Source organism: Heloderma suspectum, chromosome 5 (assembly GCF_057233095.1).
Source record: "Heloderma suspectum isolate Gila_16-S chromosome 5, 16-S_ref, whole genome shotgun sequence".
Taxonomy (NCBI): Eukaryota; Metazoa; Chordata; class Lepidosauria; order Squamata; family Helodermatidae; genus Heloderma; species Heloderma suspectum.
This window is the reverse complement of record NC_139462.1, coordinates 75,115,904-75,134,492: the sequence shown is the minus strand read 5'-3', so window position 1 is coordinate 75,134,492 and position 18,589 is coordinate 75,115,904. Positions and strand designations below refer to the sequence as shown.

General features: G+C 42.5%; 1 protein-coding gene across 1 annotated transcript in view; it reads left to right on the top strand.

Annotated features, from left to right (window-relative positions):
* The window catches only part of SPOCK3 (SPARC (osteonectin), cwcv and kazal like domains proteoglycan 3), a 224,992-nt gene that overhangs the window by 119,436 nt on the left and 86,967 nt on the right, over positions 1 to 18,589 (top strand). The window contains exon 4 of the mRNA XM_084856398.1: positions 7,471 to 7,585. Coding sequence (XP_084712524.1) covers positions 7,471 to 7,585 — 115 coding nt within the window. The remainder of the gene's footprint in view (positions 1 to 7,470; positions 7,586 to 18,589) is intronic.

The following is an 18,589-nucleotide window of genomic DNA, read 5'->3' as shown; positions in this document are numbered from 1 at the left end:
GGCAACTGAAATTATCACAGGGCTAGAGGAACTCCCCTAAGAGAAAAGCTTATAACATCTGGGACTGTTTAGCTTAGGAAAAAAGTGAGTAAGGGGAGACATGATACAGATGTACAAAATTATGCATGGAGAATATGGAGAGGGAGACATTTTTCTCCCTCTCTCAAAATACTAGAACCCGGGGTCATCCTATGAAGCTGATTGGTGGGAGATTCAGGACAGATAAAAGGAAGAACTTCTTCACACAGCACAGCACATAGTTAAACTATGGAATTCGCTACCACAAGATGTAGTGATGGCCACCAATTTGGATGGCTTTAAAAGTAGGGATGTACGAAAGTCACCTTTTCGCAGGGGTGATTCGCGGTGGGGGGGAGGCGCTTCGTGCGCCGGCCAAAATTCAGGCCGGGGGGGGGAGGCGCCCCGCCTTGCCCGGCCGAAATTCAGGCCGGGGAGAAGCACCCCGTCTCCCTGGCCGTGAAAGAAAAAGTGAAACAAAAAACCCCGTGATAGGCTACGTAACGATTAACGTAGCCTATCACGGCTAGATTTCCAAAGTCAGCCGTGATAGGCTACGTTAATCGTCACGTAGCCTATCACGGGTGACTTTGGAAAAAAAAAAGCGCGTACGCAAATGGCGGCGGCCCATGGGCGCCGCCATTTGCATTCCTTATTTTGGCACGTCTAGTCTACGTAAAGATTTACATAGACTACGGCGAAAATAAGGGAATGCTATTTGCGTTGCCCTTATTTTCGCTGTAGTCTACGTAAATCTTTACGTAGACTACACGCGCCAAAATAAGGAACGCAAATGGCGGCGTCCATGGGCCGCCACGATTTGCGTACGTGCTTTTTTTTCCCCCAAAGTCACCCGTGATAGGCTACGTGACGATTTACGTAGCCTATCACGGCTGACTTTGGAAATCTAGCCGTGATAGGTTACGTAAATCGTCACGTAGCCTATCACGGGTGTGTGTTTTTTGTTTTTTTTTGCTTTTTTATTTTGTAATGGTGGCGGCGGCGGCAGCCGGTCGGGAGACCGTCCGCCGCCCCCGCCCCCGCTGAACCGCCGCCAGGACCCGCCGCCGAGAGGGACATTCAGCCACGGTAAGTCCCATCCCGGGGGGGGGGGCCCCGGCGGAGAATTTCCCCAACACTTTCGGGGGGCCGAATGCCTCGGCGCTTGGCCTCCCGAAGATTTGTGGAGAAATTCTCCGCCATCCCTATTTAAAAGGGGACAAATTTGGACAAATTCCTGGAGGAGAAGGTTATCCATGGCTACTAGTTCTGATGGGTATATGCTATCTCCAGTATCAGAGGCAGTATGCCTATATACACCACATGCTGGGGGACATGGGTGGGAGGGTGCTGTTGTAGTCATGTCCTGCTTGTGGGTTTCCTTTGGGCAACTGGTTGGCCACTGTGTGAACAGAATGCTGGACTAGATGGATCTGATCCAGCATGGCTCTTTTTTGTATTCTTATGGGCACTTCCAGTTTTCTCTCCTAAGGTATGCATGCCAACTTTACTGGCTACACATTTGGACATGCTTGCCACTTCTATGCTCTTTCAGGGATAGATGCTATGTGCTGTAGGAATGTAAAGGCAAAACTTGCTGTGGTGGTAATCACAAAATTAGCCCTTAAGTGATTATTGTTTTTAAAAAACAGTTTGGTATTGGATAAGCCTGGTTAGGCCTATGGTCTATTGGAAAGGGGGATTTTGTGTTTTGCCCTTGCCACAGTCCTGATCCTATTTGGCACTCCTGTGCATGTTATTTGCACAGTGAAGAAAACTTCCATGGGATATGGATCAAGACCATGGTGGGGGCAAATGGTTAAAGCACTCTCCCTCCATTCCACAGTCCTGATCCAGTTTACTTTCCACTGCAATGGCAAACTACAAATCTGCCTTAACATTTCAAATTTTATATTCTATTTTCACAAGAGAAAAGCTCCCCCACCACTTTATGACTTTAAAAGGTGGAGAGGGATTCTAGTAAAATGTTATATGGATTCAATGTACTATGAATGGATGTATGATAGCACAGAAATAACCTTGCAAAATCTACATTTTTGAAATTTAAATTCCTGTGTTTTGGGGAATATACCTAATAACTGCTAAATGAACAATGTGCTTGAATATTGGTATTGGCCTCATTTCAGCATGGCTGAATTGTAGCATGCATTTTCTCATTTTAGTTGCTGACTGTGCAGATGATACTGCATTACTAAATTATGCCAAATGATTCTTAGTTTTCTTTTGCATATTTCATTACAAAGATGTCTACAGTGTTCTGACTAGAACTGGACAAATTTCATAGACTGTTGCTTAACATGTGAGTCATATCTGTATTTAGATTTACAGTAAGTTTTAGACTAGGAAGCAATACTTTATTAATGCTGCCTCCTAATTTCCTAATTTTGAGGAAATTGATGTAACATCATAATTTTGCATACTACATACATACTGCTACATGCATACTACTACATAAATAGGACTACATGCTATTTGCATTCAAGTACTGTGTTTTCTTGAATGCAAATAGCATGTAGTCCTATTTATGTAGTACTATGCATAAAAGTATGTATGCACAGTAGTAGTATGTACAGCATTCAAGTACTGTGTTTCCTAAAGGCAAAACTGAAGTACTTTGGCCACATAATGAGAAGACAGGATACCCCGGAGAAGATGCTGATGCTAGGGAAAGTGGAAGGCAAAAGGAAGAGGGGCTGACCAAGGGCAAGATGGATGGATGATATTCTGGAGGTGACGGACTCGACCTTCGGGGAGCTGGGGGTGGTGACAGCTGACAGGAAGCTCTGGCGTGGGCTGGTCCATGCAGTCACGAAGAGTCGGAAGCGAATGAACGAATAAACAACAACAACTGTGTTTCCACTTATCCTGGGGATTCTGGATTTATAGAATAACACAGTAGCTGAGTTTGCAGAATATGACAACCCACCCGACAAAATAAGCCATGCAGTGTGTGCTATCATCTGAACAAACCACAGTGAACCTGACAGATAATCAGGTTGGCCCTTGGTCCTCCTGCCAGCCCTGGTAGGTATCCCAGGGGACTCGGCGGCAGAATCCATGTTGTCTGCCACCAAGACCTCCCACCACAGGAACCATATCTCCAGTCATGGTTCCCAGCTTTATTTTAACATTTTCCCTCTCCACATTTGTGCAAATTGGGGCTGAAAATTTTGTTACGTTTTTTTTGGTGCAAATCTCCCAGTGTTTTTAAAATTATTATTATCTTTTTGGATTTTCAAAGTTGCGCAGGTGTGGAACTCCAACTGTCCAAAATAGATAGGCTTGCCTTGTCCGTTTACCTTGTATGTTTCAGCTATGAAACATGCAAGGTAACTGACACAAGGGGACTGTATATAGGCTGATTTTACAGCCTTACAATTGAGAGGTGGGGAAAAGAGGTGCAGATCACCCCCTTAGCAGGGTGATCCCCAGGGTTTTAAGTATTGCCGTGAACCTTGGGAGTGCCCTCCTAAGAATCCCCACTTGCCCAAGTCCCCAGCATGTGTGCTTCATAGTGAAGTACAAACCACCCCCTTTTCCGCACCTTTTTAGCTTAGCTGTGGCTACATTTGACAGCTATCAAAGGAGCTGTCCAGTGTTGCCGTGGTTAGTGCAAACTGGAGGGGAAAGTGGTGAGGTGTATAGATCTCTGTGAAAAAGAGTATCTATGACTCTGTTTCACAGATAATGTAATGGCCTCGGGAGTGTAACCCAGTCACCTGTAGTTTTAGAGGGGCCTACAGATCTATAGTGCTCTCTTTAGGTTCATTATAAGTGCAATTTCCTTGTTAGTGGGCCTCTGAGGATGTGAGATGAATCAAAGGTCGATAGCGTGGCCTCAGCACATTTCATGGGTTCTGAGTATCTTATCAGGCCCTAGGATGTGCCTGAGAAGTGAGGCTATGTTTATGCCAAATTACAGGTGTCTGTGCTGGGAAAGTTCTGATTGTTTTCCTTCTGAACAAGCACTGTTAGTCTATGCTGGGAAAGTTGCAGAGTTGAACCCCAGTTAACGAACCCTAATTAATGCTTGCTGCTGTCATGCTGCCTCACTGCTGACATGTATGGTATAAAACCCATTTTACCCCATGGCTCTGGGTTCAGAGAAGCTTTCTGATCCAAACATTAGGTACACCTGTGTGCTGTAAGTACTCAATAAAAGCTCGGATCTGGCTTATCATTATCTCAGCACCTCCAAACCTTAGCAGCCCATGGCCAGGGCATACAGAGAACCACATCCCCCCCTTTCCCTCCCGCTTGTCACCCACGATGGGTTGTCATGTCGTGCAAACCCAGTCATGGTTTGTCTTACATTCTTAGTAACAGTCAAAATCTGCCCAAATTATTCCTTGTCTAAATTAGTAAATGCTTCTGTAAAATGCAGAGTGAAAGCTTTTGGTTCAAAGCAGATCTGTGTAATTTGAGAATAGATGAGTTGGACTGATTAACTGAAAACTTGGAACTTTGATACTTTCCACAGCCATTCACATTTTGCCTGTGCCACACCCATTCACAAACTTGCCTCATTCACTGAACTTTAACAAATTGCATATTTCAAGTACTATCTCCCATCCTCCATTAAAAACAATACATCCTCATCTACATTTTCCCCTCCCCCATCCAAGACCATTGCCTGAATGTTAGGGATTTAATACAACTAACCATTCTGTTGTCTTGCAGCATCTGAAAATTTTCAGGAGGGAAATAACCAAATAGTTCCTGAGGGGTAACTGACCCCAGGGGTCAGCCTGGGGGTCATTTTGGACTCCCAGCTGTCCATGGAGGCTCAGGTCCATGGACAGCGCTGTACCAACTCCATCTGATACGGCGGCTGCGCCCCTACCTTCCCGACTATCTCTTCCATCGGTAGTACATGCCCTGGTCTCCTCTCATTTAGACTACTGTAATGAGCTCTACGTGGGGTTACCCTTGAAGATAGTTCGGAAGCTACAGCTGGTACAGAACATGGCGGCTCACCTGATTAAAGGCAGCCACCGGCGAGATCACATCACTCCAGTGCTGAAGGAGTTGCACTGGTTACCAGTTGTTTTCTGGGCCAAATTCAAGGTGTTGGTTTTGACCTTTAAAACCCTATATGGTTCCGGCCCAGCCTATCTTAAGGAGCACCTCCAGCAACACCAGACAAGCTGCTTAACAAGATCAGCCTCGGATGGCCTTCCCTGTGTCCCATCAGCCAGGACAGCTAGACTGGTGGGGACGAGGGAGAGGGGCTTCTCTGTGGTGGCCCCCACTTTGTGGAACTCCCTCCCTACGGAACTCCGCCATGCCACTCTTTAATGAGCTTCCGCCACGCATTAAAAATGTGGTTGTTCAGGCAGGCATTTGGGGTGGGTTAGGGTATTTTTAGAAAATTATGTTTTTATTGTACGATTTTATTGTTTTAAACTGTTTTATTACATACTTAGACCATCGCCCAGGGTGGCTGGGTGACCAGCCAGATGGGCAATTAATAAATTTAATAAACAAACAAACAAACAAACAAATAAATAAATAAATATAAAAAAAATAACAGTAGTACTTTCTGAAAATGCCTCAGCTGTCACATTTCTGCTGTGGTATGAAGTTGGTGTATAAAATAGCCTGGGCTAGAAGTGTTACAGTATTATACCAGTTAGCAGATAAAGCAGGTCTGCTGTCATTCTTGTTTACTAGGTTGTAATATAAGAATGTTAGAAGAGCCCTGCTTTATCACACTAAAGGGCTGTCTAATCCAGCATCCCAAAGTAGCTTACTAGATGCCTCTGGGAAGCCCACAACCAGGATATGAGAGTGATAGCCCTCTCTGCATACTGCCTCGTAACCTGAAGGGTTGCAAATAGCCATCATGACTAGTAGCCATAATATAGAGCAATGGAAAGTAAATTGAATCGTATTGTTCATTATGCTTATCTTTGGACAATGGTGTGTGTTAGCTATTTAGGTGGCTTCATTTGTCAACTTGATTTTTAGGTCAAGCAGTAAAGAATACAAATTACAATAACAATCTTCTAGGGAGAACATTTAATGAAAAATGCAGTTGAGTTGAAGAAACATTTTAATTTCCTGAAAAATAATAATGTTCTTGTACATATTCATATTTTAGCACTTTTATAGCCCACTTCTTAGCTTAATTAGTTTGTCTTAAATAGCTCATGGGGTGACCCATATTCGCCAGGAATGCCATCTGATTCAGTCTGCCACCTACAATACTTCTGTTTGCAAAAGTTGCATTTTAAACATGGGTAGAACATTTGACCCACCAGTGATAGAGAACTCTTAAGTATTAGATGATTTTCCTAAATGTCATAGAGTTTTTATGTTGTACATGCGTTTAGGAATTCTTGATTGGCAAGAAAATTTGTGTGATAGCACAATCCTGTGCATGTCTACTCAGAAGAATGAGTTCAATAGGGCTTGCATCCAGGAAAATGTATATAGGATTGTAGCCTGAATCAAACATTTTAACTGACCACTTTATGTATAAGTTGTGCAAATTTAGTTGAGTTGGAAATTAACACAAGCCAAGTTTGTATATCACATATTGTGGTAAATCTTTATATGTTGCTTTTAACATGGTTAGAACACTATGAAGTTCGTGAGCAGTATCCAGTACTACCACTGTGCTCCCGCTTGATTTGTTGTGCAAGCAGGATCCACTGGTCATGCAGGAGAAAGCTAGCAATTCAAAAAGCAATCCCGGAAACAAGTAGAAACACTTGTTTCCGGATTGGGAGAGGTCAGCAGAGCTTCCTTTTGCAACTTCTGCTGACCTGCCCCATTCTAGAAATGAGCATTTCCACTAGCTTCTGTTTGTTTTTTAAACCACTAGCTCCCTGTTGTGCTAGTGATGGATCCTGTTGGCATGTAGGCAGACTTGGATGAGTTCCTGTCTGCCCAGTTCCTTTAGGATAATTCACACAACTACTTCACACAAGTTTCAATTTTCACATGGTAACAAGTTTGCCATTGATGTGTAGTGCACACATCTAATCAACTTCTATCCTAGCTAGCCAATATGTGATGTATATTTCAGATTACTGATCTGTCATGTGATAATTGCATTTATCACATGAAAAACATGTTCATGTGATTTTGGACGCAGAGAAGTATATTACCAGCAGGGCCTCAAACCAATGATGGGAAGGTCCAGGCTGGAAAGATTAACAACAAGAAATTTATTTAGGGTGCAGTTGAGCCCACGGTTTACTATGCTTAGGCATCATTAAATAAATCACTGGGCCATAATTGTGCCTAGATTACACCCTTTATCAGATTGCAGATTTTTATTGGAAAAAAATATTGGTTATATCTAGCATGAAAAGCACATAACAGTCCCCAGTGAGGAATGTATGACTCTGCTGTGAAGATTTAGATGACTTATAGTTGCTGTAAAGGATTTTTTTAAAAAATATTCTCTACAATTGTTTTTAGCTTTAGACCCAGCTAAAGATCCATGCTTAAAGATGAAATGTAGTCGTCATAAAGTATGCGTAGCTCAAGATCAACAAACTGCTGTTTGCATTAGCCACCGGAGACTGACGCACAGGTAAATATCTCCATGTTATTCATTGGTTAACAGTAACCAGGACTGTGAATTTGGAATTTGTTAACTGCTGCATTTTCATCACATCTCATAGTGGAAGTAAAAAAAAGATGTGCAAGAGTAGGGTTTGTGAGTGTTTTGAGTATGAAAAGAAAAATCCTTCATGGACTTGCAGAGTAGGGGATTTCAAAAACTATTCCTACACTGTGCCCATTGACAAAAGGAATGTGAATGGGATTTGATCCTGTGCAGATCCTACTAATTTTCAGTGAGACTTCAGTTGAAGCACTTCCTGGCTGCCGCCACATTGGATTGCTATGGTCATTTCCATATTTATGACAATTGCATGTTCATACCAGTTAAATTTTTTTTTAACCTGCTGTGAACTATTGGCTTCATCATTGAGATAATTTCTAAAATCTTTTAGTTGTATAATGAAATTAGTGGAGAAACCAACGTTTTTGTCCCAAATGCACTGCTCAAAGCAGAATATGTTCCCCCATGCTCACTTTCAGTGTACACACACATATTGTAGAGATTCCAGAATTTTAATGTGGCAGTCTGTGTTCTTGTTACTGTGAAAAGTGTTAATATTGATTTCTGAAACTGTCAGATTATTAATGGTAAACAAACATATAGTACCATTTTATAAAATTAGGATATGTTGGTTGTATTATCAATGATAGAGCAGCAATATCTTCCCATTAGTAGTACAGTAAAGTATCACACTTCTCTGAGCACTTTGGGTATAAACTGCTATATGGCATTGGAAAAACAGAGAGAGCTCCATATTCTTCTCCTCATCTCCATAATCAGAAGACAGCCCATATACCCTAATGTTATGCAAACAGCACCAGGCTGGCAGGGGAATCTATACTGCCATTTGCCTCCCATGATTGTTGGGACAGCAGTTGTACCACCATGTTTCCTCACTGCCTTATAGCCTTATACCTAGGACCAAGACAGGCAGTGGAAATCTGACCTAGCAGTTAGCTTCCTCCATGCTGCTCAAAGTGCAAGAGATCTTAGCTTTCTCTCAACAAAGCCAGGTAGTGCTGAGCTGTCAGATACAGCAATCTACTTTTTCCTCCCCACCCCCTCCAATTGTTGCTGCTGCTTTTAAAAACAATACTTTTTAATGTGTTTTATTATGTGGTTTTATTATTTGTTTAATTTGGTTTTATTATGTACATCATCCTGAGAGTTTGGACTGTAGGGCAGCTCATAAACTGAAGAAATGAAATAATGATAAACTGTGAAATGATAATCTGATCAGGTCCCTGCTGCTAGGAGAAAAGAGTCTTCTCTAAGGGCTTCTCCACATGGGGCTTTTATCCTGCAATTGAGATTGCTTACTCACAGAAGTTTGCGGTCCTATACATGACGTTGTCAACCTCCAGTGCCTCTTCCATGGTTTCCAGCCATTTCCGCAGCTTAATTTGAAACAGAAATAATGAGGTAATAAAAAGAAGTGGGTTGAATTGCTTTGAATTAGGGATGGCGGAGAGTTTTTCCCCGAAACTTCGGGGGGCCGAGCGCCAACGTGTTCGGCCCCCCGAAGAAGTTTCGGGGAGAAATTCTCCGCACCCCCCTGCCCCCCGCACCCCCCCTGGGACGGGACTTACCTTTCCCGAATGTCCCTCCCGGCGCCGGGTCCCGGCGGCGGTTCGTCGGGTCTTCGTCAGGGGCGGGGGCGGCAGCCGATCTTTCGACCGGCCGCCGCCGCCATTCCAATAAAAGAAAAAAAATGCCCCCGTGATAGGCTACGTGACGATTAACGTAGCCTATCACGGCTAGATTTGCAAAGCCAGCCGTGATAGGCTACGTAAATCATCACGTAGCCTATCACGGGTGACTTTAAAAAAAAAGAGAAAAAAGCGCGTACGGATAATGACGGCCCCCATAGGGAGCCGCCATTCACGTTCCTTATTTGGTCGCTGTAGTCTACGTAAAGATTTATGTAGACTACAGCGACCAAATAAGGAACGCTAATGGCAGCTCCCTATGGGGGCCGCCATTTGCGTACGCGCTTTTTTTTAAAAATTCACCCGTGATAGGCTACGTGACGATTTACGTAGCCTATCACGGCTGACTTTGCAGATCTAGCCATGATAGGCTACGTTAATCGTCACGTAGCCTATCACGGGGGCGTTTTTTTTTTTAAACTCTTTATTTTGCGGCCGGGCGAGGCGAGGCGCCTCCTCCCCAGCCTGAATTTCGGCCGGGCGAGGCGGGAAGCCTCCCCCCCGGCCTGAATTTCAGCCGGGCGAGGCAGGAAGCCTCCCCCCCCCCGGCCTGAACTTCGCGGGGAGAGCAGCGAAGCGCCTCCCCCCCACCGCGAAAAGCTGCGAGACCAGGTAAGTGACTTTCGTGTACCCCTACTTTGAATTGGTCCTTATAAAGAGGAAATGGCACCATCTAGTGGCTGTATAATGAAACATATAGAACTCGTAGACAAGGGGCAGGAAAGGGAAGTGCATGTAAAGGGCCAATCTTAATCCCACAAAGAATCCAGAAGCAGAAGTCCCGGTAAAATCGCGGGATAAAAAGCCTCTATGTGGAGAAGCCCTAAGTAACCCAGAACATGAGGCAGGGGGAGATATCCCAACAGATGCCTCCTAAAGTCAGAGGATAAATCAGTTATCCTCTCCTGCTGTTGGCACCACATGAGAGTATCCAAATTAAATTCTGGCTTTGTGATGGGCAGGACAGCCAATAGCAGCAGAGGAAGACGTTTAAGGTTAACCTGCCACTGTTGTTCCTTTTCCTAAGAATTATTGTGGATTCTTGCATATCCCAAAGTAAAGTACTCTCCACTGTGTGCTACATTGGGGATTTCCTTATTACCTGATGTGTGAGACCAGACTCTTGCAATAAAAGCTGGTGTATACAGGAAGTACCTCACTGTAACCATTTAATTTGTGGGGGTGGGGAGGTAGTAAATTTGTAAGAATTGTTGAGGCTCCTAGAGCCTTGAGAAAGGACTTGTCCTTATGTCTCATACACATGCATAATTCAAACATGCATTTTACAGGATTTTTTGTTTATAATTCACTGGGACCTATTTGAATGTAAAGCTGCTTCCTTCCTGCTCAGCACGGTATACGTCCTGATTTAATGGATATTAAGTATAAAAGCAACATGCTAATTGTGAGACTTCAAGTTGCACAGGTTTTCCAGGGTTTCCAAACCTCTGCATGCCTAGAGAGCAGGGTCAGATGCCATTTTTCTATTAGGTCCTCTTGAAAGACAAGTTTATCCTTGACGCCACACAGGCTTCTATCAAGTTCTGTCAATGCTTGTTCATAATATTTAAACATTTAAATATATTCCTGTATTCTGTTGCTTTTCATTTGATAGATTTCCCTCCAGTAATGCAGCCGTTCTATCAAAAAAACCCTTTCAATTTATGGGAACACATTTTCATGCCAAATCCTGAAGTTTATGCAGTCATTGGCAGCACAACTCTCAAAATAGATAGCTTTAATTGAGTGCACCTGCACTGCTTAGGAAGGCATATGAGTGAGTTTCGTTTTTATTTGTGTTTTTAGTTTTTTCATATTTCACAAAAATACTAGCTTGTTTTTATAAATTACAGATTTATTAAGACTTAACACAATTGGTTATCAAGAATCTTTCTTCCTAATAGAGGGAAATAAACACCTGGGCCATTATGGTTCATTCCCCATGCAGCCTTAAATCCCCTTGCCTAGTTGAAAGTTGATGGAAGAATATGTTTTCTATATGTGGAAGGTAAAAACATGGGAGTGTCTTGTAGGTCAGTCTACCTGCACTGTGTAAAGTGGGTGACAACATGGATACATTGTAATGATGATGATAGACCAGAGGAATTTAGATCATATGTGCACCCCTCGATTAATCTTTTATGTAAAATATTGCATATCAGTTAGTATCCACCCTTATTTTCTGCAATTTGTTCAAACCATTGATACCTTTGATGTTGAGTCATGACATCCCCACCCCTCCGCCCAGTGCTACAAGCAACTTTTGTACTAGTTCATGAATACATCAATTTAATAGGATAGTGAATTATGGCAAATTATTATGGAGTATTTTAACCATAGTTAACAATTTCACCTTAAGGAATTCAAGATTGTCAACTGGCATATTTAATATAATGTATCCTTAGACATTAAATTTTACATATTTTTGAAAGGATACTATATGTATAATTCAATGATTAAAAAAACCTCTACTGATTTAAGAACAGAGTTAAGGCTATCTCACGTTGGTTGTGGGAAGCTAAGGATGATGCCTTAACAGACATGGCCTGTAATCAGTGATGATGTTGTATAATATCACAAACTGGCTTTTTGGAGTTTGAGCCAAATGAGATGCCTTAACTCTTAAACCAGGAGGTTCTTGGATCATTAAATTTCTCTGTTCATTTGTTTGTTTTTTAAAACAAGGGAATTCTCTCCAAGATATTCTTTCTGGTAAGGCAACCTAAATGGTATGTGAGATTTTTAAAGCAAATTAAAACTCCAGCAGCTGTGCTTTTTAACAGCATTTGTTGTGGCTTCTCCTTATAGCTCATAGATTTATTCTGTCTGGATGTATAATGAAACATGAAAGCGGAGGACACGCAAGCAGGACTGCCCCCATTCCCCTATGGCACCTCTGAAATACAAACCAATGGACAGTGGGTTGAGGAGGGTAAGGTGTTGCAGTCATTTCCTGTTTTGCAAGAACTAGGACTGAATGTTACCCATCTCTTATCTCACCCTCTTCCTCACCAACTGATATGTGGGCCCCTTCCTCATTCACCCAGCAATATCCTCTTCCCCAGCAACTTGCACCAAATGCTGGAATGCTTTCCCACTTTCTACTCCTGCATACTCTGCAACAATTCACTCCCATCCTTACTAGCTTTTGCCCACAGGCCAACTGCTGAACATTTCTGGCTCTGCCACCTGTAACACTCTTCCCCCCATTGCCTCCAAACTCTCCCTATCTGATATGGTCCAAATCAGCAACTTTCAAATATATCTCCCTTACTCTGCAATCCTATGCACACTTATCTAGGAGTAAGCCCCATTAAACTCAATGGGTCTTCTGAGTAGATATGTCTAGGACTGCACTGTTAGTGTCAGTTCTTTCCCAGTTTCCTATAAAAACACCTTCATACCTTATTGTTATTAATCCATTTATTATTTTCACCACAGATCCTAAATGAATGCAGGGAAGGGATGTTGTTGTGCAGTGCTACTCAGAAGCGCATGGGTCACCTCCAAAGAGCATCTCGCAACCCAGTCACTCTCCCAGCAAGCAATTATTGTTGAGCCATGCTGGTGGGAGGCATGCCACTCTCCTGGGAAAAACCTGGAGTATTGTAACATAATGAGGATTGGAGGCGTTTGGGGCACCTCTGACCAGTGTTGCACTGCCACTGTCTTGTGCTGTTGTGGATTCTCTTCCCCTTGTTTTCTCTGTCTCCTCTTTTGCTCCCTCCTTCTTCCCCTCTCTGCCTTACAGACCCTCTCTTGTTCTTTCTTTCTGTCTCTCTCTTCCTCTGGCAAGGCTGCCTGAACTCCTCCAGTGCCATCCTGGTGCCTCAACGAAGAGGGAGTGGTTGAGCCTCTGATTAGCCTTGCACAACAGTTGGAGTGTAGGCAGTTGCAAAGCACCCACCACCACCACCACTTCCATACTTTCATTTGTGATGTGGGTTGAAAACATGTAGGATGAACAACAGAGAGCCCTTCATCATCTTAAAGTCATTAAAGACTAAAGATTTCTTAAGTATACAGTTTTACAGGCTCCAGCTCACTTCAGTAAATTAAAAAGAACTCCAGCTCACGAAACCACAACCGCTGCCACCACTACCACCACCATCACTTATTCTTTCGCCATTATCATCATCATCATCATCATCCATCTGATTAAGTTAGCTGTGTACAAGATTCTCTGCTATTTTGTTGCTGTTTCGTGCTGAATACATTTTGCAGCGTGGAGGTTTTATCTGAGGTAAAAAGTAATGGAAAATTCTGAGAACATGATATGGCATACTTCTGATTCTGCTCCACAAAGAATCCTGTATGGTTGGGAAGTTTACACTTTTCTTTTTGACTAAGTCCACAGAAATGGCCATGGGAGGATGTGTAATTACTTTGCTTATATTTGGCTAATGTGAACCAGAAATTCAGACAGATATTGAGCGGGGGAAAACTTTAAGACTGTGTTGAAACTGCATTGCCTCCCTACCCCTCCCTTGCAGCATTTTTTCCACCTGCTCAGCCAAATCATACCCCTCCAACCATTTCCTTCATTTGCAGGTAAGTAATTGTTTTAACGAGTGCAGAGATAAATACATGAATAAATTGTCACAATACCAAAATGTACCAATTAGAAGGGGGGAGATATTCCCTAATGGGGAGAGCACATCCTTATCGACCCAGTTCCCCCAAACTGTCTCCTTTGTTGAATAAATTCATTCAAATTCATGCCTACTCAAAAGTAAGCCCGACTGAGTTCAGTGGAACTTACTCCCATGTGTGTATAGGATTGCAGCCTTAGACTATAATTCTATAAACAGTTACTCAGGAGTAAGACACACTAAAATTGATAAGGTTTACTCCTGACTAAATATTTATTTGTTTATTTGATTTGTACCCCACTTTTCTACCAGGAAAAATGGCATTCAAGGCGGCTTCCAATCATAAATAAAATGTGATTAAAACAATAATAAAACAGATGCATCAAACACAATTAAAAACACAACAATAAGAGAATAAGGACAACATCCAGCTGAACAGACCTGCTTATACGCCAAAGGTCTGCTTGAATACAAATGTCTGCCTAGACGGAGCAGACCTGGGCTCCCTCAGCAAGATGTTCCACAGCCTGGGAGTGGATATGCATAGAACTGTGATGTAAATAAAAAGCTGCAAGGAATGAAATCTAATTTAGCCATCAGTCAGTTCCCCCACCCCATGGATTCTGGTGGGGTTGGGCTGGCTTGAGTGATTCCGCTTGCCTAGCCAGTAGGAGCCAGTAACACCTGGGGGGAGGGAGGATTGGAGCCTATGTGAGAGGAAATTTTTTTAAAGTGTTTGGAGCGTGGATGCTGGCATGAGAACCTGCAACACAAATGTAAATAGTTGTGCATCTAGACACAGTATTAAGATGGAATTTAGGAATTGCAGGTTTAGATGTAGTCACAGTGTGCCATGCAACTTTTTTTTATGAATTAGGAAAAATCTTTCTTTACGTTTGGAATTAATTATATGTTACAAAAAACATCTCCATGGAGACATTTTCTTAATATACAGTATTGTCAATGTACAGCTGAGTTGAAGGGAGCAGACCCACATGGGATAACAAGTGATTTAGGCATCTGTCATGAAGAGAAATGGAATGTAAATGTTCTGCTATAGATTCAGAATGGATTGCAACATAGGGAACGTTGGGTTCTCCAGCAAGCGTTTTCTCTCACATCACACACTTCCATTTCTTGTTTTGAATTGTGCGGTAGCTGTCCCCCAGTCGCTTGCACAAGGCCTCCTCCCTTCCCTGGCAATCTTGAGTGGATCACCACTTTAAGTGCTGCCATGAGCACAAGGCCTCAGAGATGGGTGGTGGCCGGGGAAGGAAGGGGGCTGCAAAACTTTCTCCCTTTGCTGATCACCCCGATCAAAGCAGCACTTTGAGGGGGGTTGCCTTGAAGGGAGGAGGCTTCCCAGCCATTCCTGGGGCAAAGGAGGTGGCAGCAGAGGCCCTCCTGGCTGGGCCTGCCTGCTTGGGTCTCTGCTAGCCAACTGAGGGCTAGATAGAGGCGAAAGGCCTGGCTGATTGAGGTGGGCTTGAGCCACAGAAACCCCAGCTGCTGCTATCATCTGTAACAGCCCCCCACACCCATGATCTAAATCAGCTGTGAGGTGCATAAGAGACACCTATGCTTGTGTATGCATATCGTTAGTCCCATTCATTGTAATAACATGTTAAAAAACATTTTAAAAAACAAATTAAGTTGATTTTTTAAAAGAAGTATTCCACCAGCTACAACACAAGCGGAATATGAAACCAGCAATTTTAGATTTTAAAAAACCCTCTTTTCAGAAATTGTGTGCAAAGAAAGGTAACTAATCCATTTTTCCAGTCATTTTTGATTGGGGGGGGGGGTTGCCTTTTGTCTTTAAACTGCTCTTTCTCCCTCAAACTTTCACGTGTCTTCCAGACATTTTCTGGGTATGCAAAACCAACACTTCTTCCTAGTACCTTTAATTTTAGAAAAATTGGTGAAACCATTCCATTAGAATGATTCACCACCACCCCAATCACCATTTAAAATGGTGGAACCCCCTTTTTTTTTTTACTCGCTAGCCTTAACTATAGCTTGCCACAACTGTGGTAGCTATAATTAGGCCAATTTGGGATTGGCTGAGCCATTTCATCCCTCATGATCCTTTGTACTCCAGATGCGTGGCATGCCTTGAACTGTGTTAGTCCATGTGAGTTCATATGGCTGATAATTTATGACTGGTGCAGGCTGTAAGTCAACATGGCTTTCGTGGTGAGTCGAGGCATTCTGGCATTTTGATAGATCACTCTGGGCATTTTTGATGGCACAATTTTTGCACCTGACCTGTTTGAGAATGTGGGCGGCTGCTTTTTGCATGGCTGAAGTATTACCAGTGTTTGGGAGGTGTGCACTTAAATGCACAGTGTCAGCTGGCTTTTATTTTGCTAGTCAGATATGGAAGCTGAAATGAAAGATAAGGATGGCAATGAAGCAGAATACTTACACATATATTCTGTACTGATATTCTTCATGGAGCATTCAGTCTGTTCCTGGGAATTTTATGGCCATATGGTGATTAAAAATGTTTTTCATTACAGAATTGAAATATTTCTACTGGAATCATAAGCTCTTAAATAATTTTGTATGTTGCATTATGCTGACCATATGATACTTACAAGCTACAAGAAACCTTGTCATACAATAATAGCTTCTTACAAAACCTTCCCACATTAGTCAATGTTTAGTACAGTTTTCATGCTGGCTGGGAAGGATGAGAATTGCACTCCAACTCATCTGGAGGGCATCAGGTTGGGAAAAGCTGACTTATGCTGTCCACATCACAATAACCAATTTGAAGGAGATTATCATTATTGTTTGCAAGTGGTAAACTGAGGCTGAGTTGGTTGAGCTATAGCATCTTGTCCATAATTACCTGCAGAGCTGGAATCTGAAGCTTGCTCTCCTAGATCAAGATACAGCCCTCAATCCACTGAATCCTACTGCTGCTCACATTATCCCCCCCTCCTCTCATGTGCACACACAGATCAGGAAGTGGAGGCACAGCATCAGAGAGGCATAGAGAGGAGGATGGAGCTGTGGGCACAACACGACAATGCGCAACTGGGCATAGGACACGTATGTACACAGTGAGGGCCGGGGACTCAATCATACCAGCTGAGGCTTCTCCTCCAGTAACTCCGCTCCTCAAAGTGCTGTTCTGTCTTACTGCAAGAAAGCAAGCCTCAGACCAAACTCACTGGCTTGGCTCCTTTCAGAAGAGATTTGACACAGTGGCAGCTGAGGTCAGGTGGTGACTTGGTTGTGGTTTGTGACCTACCAGTTGAAGACCTCTGGGGTTAGTGCACATTAAGTATTTGCATTCATTAGCATTGGCTGAAGTGCTTAGGAAAGGTGTGACTGGAGGACTGAACACTGTGATATTTTGTTTCACAGAGCAGAGCTAAAGTTATGATAAGGGAATCTGTGGTGTGCATTCACTACTTTTAAGGTGAAATATGCACAAGTACATGTTTGATAATATGTTGATATACCATATCAGGCAGATCAAATTTTAATTCCCTGCTTCTGTAGTTTTAGTTTCAGTTAGAGAATTTGGCAATATATTGCTTTCACACATTCAGGAAATGTCATAATTCCATGTTCTATTTAACAAAACAAGGCTGAGCAATCAAGTTCAGCTTTGGTTAATATATTCATGTAATTTATTTCAGTTGATGGGCACATTCAGACCATCTCATTGCATGCTAAGCTTCTTCCCATTGACAGGTACTACTTCATAGAACAGCCTATAATGTTGTAATTGCAGTCATCATGTGAATGACACCATTATCTGTATCCACCTATAATCTTATGTCAACACAAACTGAATTGCTTCTTGTTGTAAAGATTATTATTTTTTGCTTCAAATACCGGTATTTTTTTTCTCAGTTTACCTGTTATTTACAAATGCCTTTAAAATTATACCCACCAATAGATGTAGCAAATTCTAAAACTGGGGCATGCTGCTCAAACCTTGCCAATCTGTCTTAGCTACCTTTTTGGCATTAGTAACAACCTCCTGTTTCACATACATGCATATAGTTGTTGTAATGAGCCAATATATGGAAGGGAGGAATGCGAGTCCCAGCTGTATTTCTCTTTTGCTGTGGAGAATGATAATTGCACTGTATGACAGAAGGTCAGGAGTTTTACATCTTATTTCCATTTATTGTGCTTCTTGTATCCCTTCTTTGTGGAGATAGAGGAATTTTAAGTGAAAGGCAACAGGGGGTGATGTCTGGACACCCTTTAATTTTAGAACCTGCAGGAGAAAAGTATAGCAGTAAAAACAGCAGGAACACTTTAAGTATAATCAGAATGGCTCTTTTGGTGTGTTCGTGCGCTTATGTGATAGGCTTCAGCACCAGATGAATTAGACATAAAACCTGGTAAGAAAAGAATTCAGGATAGAATGGAGTAAAATTCTATTAATTTATTTTATGCTGCTCTCCCCAATCTCCTCCCTAAGCTACTCCTGATTTGTGCACTACAGTAACATGGGGGACAACATTTCCTTTTCAGCTCTCAGAGGTGATCAGCTATGTGCCCTGAAGCGTGATATTTGGTTACCCTTGCCTGTGATGGATGATGTGACAAAAGCCTAGAATAAATTCGGAAATACTATTCAGCTGAAATAGTGGCTCCATTATATATAGTACACAGAGCAATATCACTTAATCTGGCTA